The sequence below is a fragment of the Chinchilla lanigera genome, unplaced genomic scaffold, assembly GCF_000276665.1.
Source record: "Chinchilla lanigera isolate Chin_1 unplaced genomic scaffold, ChiLan1.0 scaffold00011, whole genome shotgun sequence".
NCBI classification, from domain to species: Eukaryota; Metazoa; Chordata; class Mammalia; order Rodentia; family Chinchillidae; genus Chinchilla; species Chinchilla lanigera.
Window position 1 is genome coordinate 19,488,807 of NW_004955412.1, and position 6,218 is coordinate 19,495,024.

The 6,218-nt window shown below is 42.4% G+C and overlaps 1 protein-coding gene across 1 annotated transcript in view; it reads left to right on the forward strand.

Annotated features, from left to right (window-relative positions):
• Cd3g (CD3g molecule, gamma (CD3-TCR complex)) overlaps positions 1-6,218 on the forward strand; it is a 10,409-nt gene that overhangs the window by 2,741 nt on the left and 1,450 nt on the right. The window contains exons 2-6 of the mRNA XM_005378239.2: positions 2,434-2,454; positions 3,217-3,438; positions 4,162-4,293; positions 5,614-5,657; positions 6,036-6,116. Of these exons, the coding sequence (XP_005378296.1) occupies positions 2,434-2,454; positions 3,217-3,438; positions 4,162-4,293; positions 5,614-5,657; positions 6,036-6,098 (482 nt within the window). The 3' untranslated portion in view covers positions 6,099-6,116. The remainder of the gene's footprint in view (positions 1-2,433; positions 2,455-3,216; positions 3,439-4,161; positions 4,294-5,613; positions 5,658-6,035; positions 6,117-6,218) is intronic.

A 6,218-nucleotide genomic window follows, 5' to 3' on the forward strand; every position in this document is an offset into this window, starting at 1 on the left:
AAAAAAAAAAAAAAAAAAAAAAAGATTCAGCCAAATGTCACCTCCTTTATTAAACTTTCTCCGAACCTCACCCTTTGGCAAAACCAATATCTTCTATTCTCTTTCATGTGCATGCATATAAATACTAAAAAATAATAAGTTCTATTATGTTAGTTATACATGATTCTTTTTTCCACTTAATTTTAAATTCCTTGGAAGTGCAACTAATTCTTCATATCACCACTCTCTTCTTTCATGAGGCCTAATCATGTTAAGTCATAATATTTGTCATGATGATACAGAGAAGATTAGCATGGCCCCTGCACAAGGATGACTTGCAAATTCACGAATCGCTCCATATTAAATAATAGTAATATTTCTCATAAAATGTTTGGATATTACAGTGATACATGCATATCTATATTTATAACAGCACAATTTGTAACAGTTACATCTTAGAAGCAGCTTATATGTCCATCAACAGATGAATGGATAAAGGAAATATGGTATTTGTACACTCTGCCATAAAGAAACACCTGAGTCACCTATAGGAAAAGGGGTGCACCCTGAGACCATAATAAAATAAATCAGACACACAAGTTTAAATATCACATGGTTTCTGTTATATAAGAAGCACAAAATATAAATAAATCAAAATAAGAGATAGATAATAGGAAGTAGGGAAATAGCTCCTTCTAAAATGGGAAGGGGATCAAGAGATGGAGGGGGAGGGAGCAAGGGAGAGGAGGGGCTAAAAAAGAATCAAGATGTGTTCTGTACACGTACCAGCTCCCCACAAGGAATGCAAACATTATGCACTACAAACATGTACTGATAAAAATAAAAGTAAGAAAAAGAAATAGGAAAAAACTCACTTGAATTTTAGTGTTAGGTCTTTGTAGTACTCTGCAGTGTAACTCTACTACTCTTGAGGTTGGGACAGTTTCAATAGCTAACTTTTCTGGGGTATCCAGGGTTGCTACAAGAAATAGATTTCCAGGGGCTGGGGATTTAGCTCAGCGGCAAAAGCGCTTGCCTGGCAAGTGCAAGGTCGTGAGTTCGGTTCCTGGTACCGGAGAAAAACCAAAAAAAAAAAAAAAGAAATAGATTTCCAAGGCTGAATATTTCTAAATAACTCAGTTCTAAAAGACTGTGTTAGGGGGCTGGGGATTTAGCTCAGCGGCAAAAAGCGCCTGCCTGGCAAGCGCAAGGTCGTGAGTTCGGTTCCCGGTACCAGAGAAAAACCAAAAACAAAAACAAAAAAAACAAATAAAAGACTGTGTCAGGGCGAGGATGTACCTCAGAGGTACAGCACCTGCCTGGCAAGCACAAGGTCATGAGTTCGATGCCCGGTACCAATAAATAAATAAATAAGTGCATCACCAGGTGTGGTGGTACATGCCAGCACTTGAGAGGCTGAGGCAGGAGGATTGATATGAGTTCAAGGCCAGCCTGGGCTATGTAATGAATTCAAGGCTAGTCTGAACTCAAGACCCTGTCTCAAAACACAAAACAAAATAAAACAAAATGAAACAAAAAAAGTTGTGTCTAGGGTACACCCACTCCTTGCCTAAGCTCTAGGGGCTAAAGGAGCAGAACATTCTGGATGGTACAGGCAATACTTTTACATATGCTGCAATCCAATTCGGATGCTGATTCCCCAGAGTTAGTGTCAGATCCCACAAGTTAAGGGCAAGATCCCAACAAGATTTCCCCCCCTATAAATGCCAACCACAAGTACAAGAATCCTCAGACCACTCACACTTCTGACAAATTGGCTGCACATCCAGGGGCTTTTCATATCTTAAGTTTGATAATTTGCTAGAATGACTCACAGAACTCAGGAAAGCACTTTACATACTCACATAGCTTTACTATATAAGAAATAAAATGAAGACCAATCAAATTAAAAGACAGAACAAGGTTGGGAAGGTCCTGCACTCCCCTTATGGAATCAGAACACATCGCCCTCCCTGCCACTGATGTGTTCACCAACCAGGAAGCTCCCTCAGTTTTTATTCATGTATATAGGTATGTACCAATTGATTGAACCATTTGCCACTTAACTGAATTTAATCTCTAGCCACTCTCCTGTTGTCAGTGGCTTCAAAGCCCCAGGCCTCTAACTGTATGGTTAGTCTTGAGCAGCCCCAGTCCTAGTCATCTCCTCAGCATAAACTCCGTATGATCTAATAGTCCTCCATGGATAACAGGGCACTCCCAGTACTCATAAAATCCCATGGGTTTAGAAACTCCCACCTAGGAAATGAGACAAAGACCAAATAAACTCTTTATTATCACTTTGCTTTTAATTTGATGAAATTAGGTACAGATACTGTCATTTCCATGAGTTAGGCCCTCTCTTGATCTTGACCTCAAACATCATGGGAATACCCCCCTGAATTGGAACAACTCCATGCACAACTGAACTTCTGTCTCTCTTTGGCTCTACAGGTACCAAGGCCCAGAAACAAGGTAGGAGAAATGACTTCTTTCTATCCTTACTCTCGGGGGAAATTCATAAAATGTTGCTCCCAGCGGGCCACACACCTATAATTCCAGCACTTGAGAGGCTGAGCCAAGGGGATTATAAGTTTGAGGCCAACCTAGACTAGATCTAGATTATATAGAGAGATATTGTCTCAGAAATAAAGGCAAGGAGAAAGAAAAGAAAAGAAAAGAAAAGAAAAGAAAAGAAAAGAAAAGAAAAGAAAAGAAGAAAGAAAGAAAGAAAGAAAGAAAGAAAGAAAGAAAGAATGAACAAGAAAGCAAAAGAAAGAAGGAAAGAAGGAAGGGGGAAAGGAGAGGGAGGGAGGAACATGTGGCTTCCTACAACAGTAGTTCCATAGAAAGGAACAATTTAGAAAGGATAAGATGATGGTAGTACATCGCTGCCTTGACCTGTTCTGGGCAGATTTCCTGTAGCTAGGCAATTAGTTGTCAGAACCCGGAAGGAGGGACAGAACCCTAGTAAGCAAGCATGTCTCAAAGTGTGAGCTGTGAACCAACAGCATTGGCAGCTAGGAGGCAGAATCTCACCAGACAGGAACTGCTGAATAGGACCAGGATTCTAACAAGATTTCCCACGTGGTCTGTGTGCACATTAAAGTGTGAGAAGCACTGCTCTAATAGTCTTCTCCTGGTAGGTCACCTGAGGCAGGATGAAGTTCAGAGACAAGGTTCTTACCAGAATACTGGAACATGTGGCTTCCTACCTTTTACCTTTTACCTTTTCAGAGATCGATATAAAAGTGGATGACAAAGGAGATGGTTCTGTACATCTGATTTGTAACTTGAAAGGCAAAAATTTTGAATGGTTTAAAGATGGGAATATGATAAACTCCACAAATTCAAATAAAAACACATGGAATCTGGGAAGTAGTACCAAGGACCCTCGAGGGAGATATCACTGTCAAGCTACAGGGAAAACTTCAAAGCAACTCCAAGTATATTACAGAAGTATGTAATCTCATTTGGTTTGTTTGCTGTTTGTTATGATATTAAGCAGTACAGTCTGTTTTGTCCAAATTATTGTCTAGGTTTAAGATGGAAATAGATGTCAAGCATGATTTACAGTAATAGCCAATTCTCTTAATCTGTTTGTCCTGCTTAAGTATAGCAAGACAAGCCAGATGGACATGGTGGCACACGCCTTTTAATCTCAGCACTCAGGAGGCTGAGGCAGGAGGATAGCTGTGAGTTCAAGGCCAGCTGAACAATATAGCAAGACCCTGTGTCAAAAATAAACAAACAGAGTGTTTGCCCAGCTTCTTAGAAGCACATAACCAGTCCTGTAAAACCTGGTTTATCTTTGGATAGGCCCCCTGCATTGGAGCAGTTCAGCAATTTCTGTAAACTGAGGTGGGATAGGGGAGACACAGGAGATCACAAGGTAAACAGCACTGAGGAGTGGAGGGCAGTGGAGAGTGGAGAACAGGCTCTAGTCTCCCCTCTGTTCTACACGGTTCCTGACTGTAAGGCTGGCTGAGCACCCCAGGGCCTCTCAGTTGCAGGCATTGAGGTCTTGGTTCACGGATATTCCCTTACCACGCTACTCACAGAAGAAAGAGCCTGCTGCCCTAGACAGAGGCATTGCTGCTAGCAGGAGGAAAGAAAGATCCAGAAGCACAACGTTCCTGTCCCGATGGAGACTTGTGCCTCCATGTACCTTGTTTCCCACAGTGTGTCAGAACTGCATTGAGCTGAGCCCAGCCACCATATCCGGCTTTGTCTTTGTTGAAATCATCAGCACTTTCTTCCTTGCCGTTGGGGCCTACTTCATTGCTGGACAGGATAGAGTTCGCCACTCCAGAGGTAAAAGAATGTTAATCTTAGCTGTGGGGTGGGGCCACCTGAGACACTGGGCTTCCTTCCTGCCAAACTAGACCCAACAGGAGAGCCAGAGGTGGCGTGAGTTGCAGTTGTACATAACTGAGCGAGGCTGTGTTCCTGTGGGACAGAGAAGACCTCTGGTGTTATATCAGTACATTACCCTTGCGCAGTCCTGCTCCCTCCTACTGGTCCTCTGTGTTTGACAGAAAATCTTGGGGCTGGGGATTTAGCTCAGCGGCACAGTGCCTGCCTGGCAAGCGCAAGGTCATGAGTTTGATTCCCGGTACCAGAAAAAAACAAAAAAAAAAGGAAAGAAACACTTATATACAAAAAGTGAATCATAGACATATAGCTCAAAAATATCTTTTATTGTTATAGTACTGAGGACTAAACCCAGAGTCGTCACACTGAAATATATCTCCAGTTCTCTTTTTTAAAAAATGTATTTATAAAAATAAAAAGTAAATTAAAAATGTATTTATTTATTTCAGAACCAGGGTCTTGCTAAGTCAATACGTTGCCTGGGCTGGGCTTGTACTTGTGGTCCTCCTGCCTCGGCCTCCCAGAGTGCTAGGATTACAGATGTGTAACACCAGACCTGGTTTCCAAAAATAAATTTAACAAAGCTAAAACACTTGTGCATCCAGCAGCCAGTTGAAAAAATATATATTAGCCAGGGATTGTGGCACATGCCTATAATCCCAGCACTCCAGGAGGCAGAGGCAGGAAGATTGCAAGTTCAAATTAAGCCTGGGTAACTTAGCAAAACCCTGTCTCAAATTAAAAATTAAACATTTTAAAAGGCCTAAGAATGTAGTTCAATGTACAGGTCCTGGGTTCAATCCCCAACAATACCAAAGAAAGTAAGGAAGGAAGGAAGAAAGAAAAGAAAGAAAAAAGAACTCCAGGCGTGGTGGTGCACGCCTGTAAACCCAGCACTCAGGAGGCTGAGGCAGGAGGATTTTTGCGAGCTCAAGACCAGCCTGGGCTACAAAGTGAGCTCAAGACCAGCTTGAACTGGATAGCAAGACCCTATCTCAAAAAGAGAAAAAAAAAAGAAAAGAAAAGACAATCTCTTCACTGCCCATCCCCAAGAATGAGCACAGGGATTAATTTTGCCTATTTTTGTTCCTTACCCAAATGTATTCCTGTGCTGGCTTCTTTCACTTAACAATGTGCTTGCAAGATTGATCCATGCTCTTGTGTGTAGATGGTTCTTATGCCATTTACTATTCTATCATGCAAACGCCACCCAATTTATTAACAGTCCTGTTATGTGTATTTTGTTTGTTTTGTGTTCAGCTTCAGACAAGCAGACTCTGCTGCCCAGTGACCAGCTCTATCAGGTAAGGGATGGGGAATGAAGGACACTTTGCTACAGCTAGGCAGGGTGAAAGTTTGGAGTTACTTAAAAATACTCCACAGGAAAAAAATTCCTCCACAGGTAAGAAACTCTGCACAGGATGCCAGACAGTGGGAGAGTTCTCCCTGTAGGTAGAATTAAAAAAAGAAAAGGGCTAAGACAGACCGGGGTCAGGATCCAATGAGAACAAGCTGAAGAACACCCGAGAGGGATACACGGACGCGGTCATCGTCCTCTTTCAGTATGAGGACTGTGAAGCACCCACTCCAAAGCCTCACACATACAAGCATCCAGTAAGACTGCATCACATTCATTAGCAAAGGGTGGAAACATGAGGTCACGATGACCCTGTCCCCCTCAGCCCCTCAAGGATCGGGAAGATGACCAGTACAGTCACCTTCAAGGAAACCAACTGAGGAAGTGAGCCCAGCAGTCAGAGCAGGTGAGTTCTTCAACACCAGTTCCGAAGAAGTACCTTTGCCTCCCCTGCCCGCTTCTGCTGCCAAGTCACCTCCTTTTCCCAGGGAACTATAAAGATCAGGGG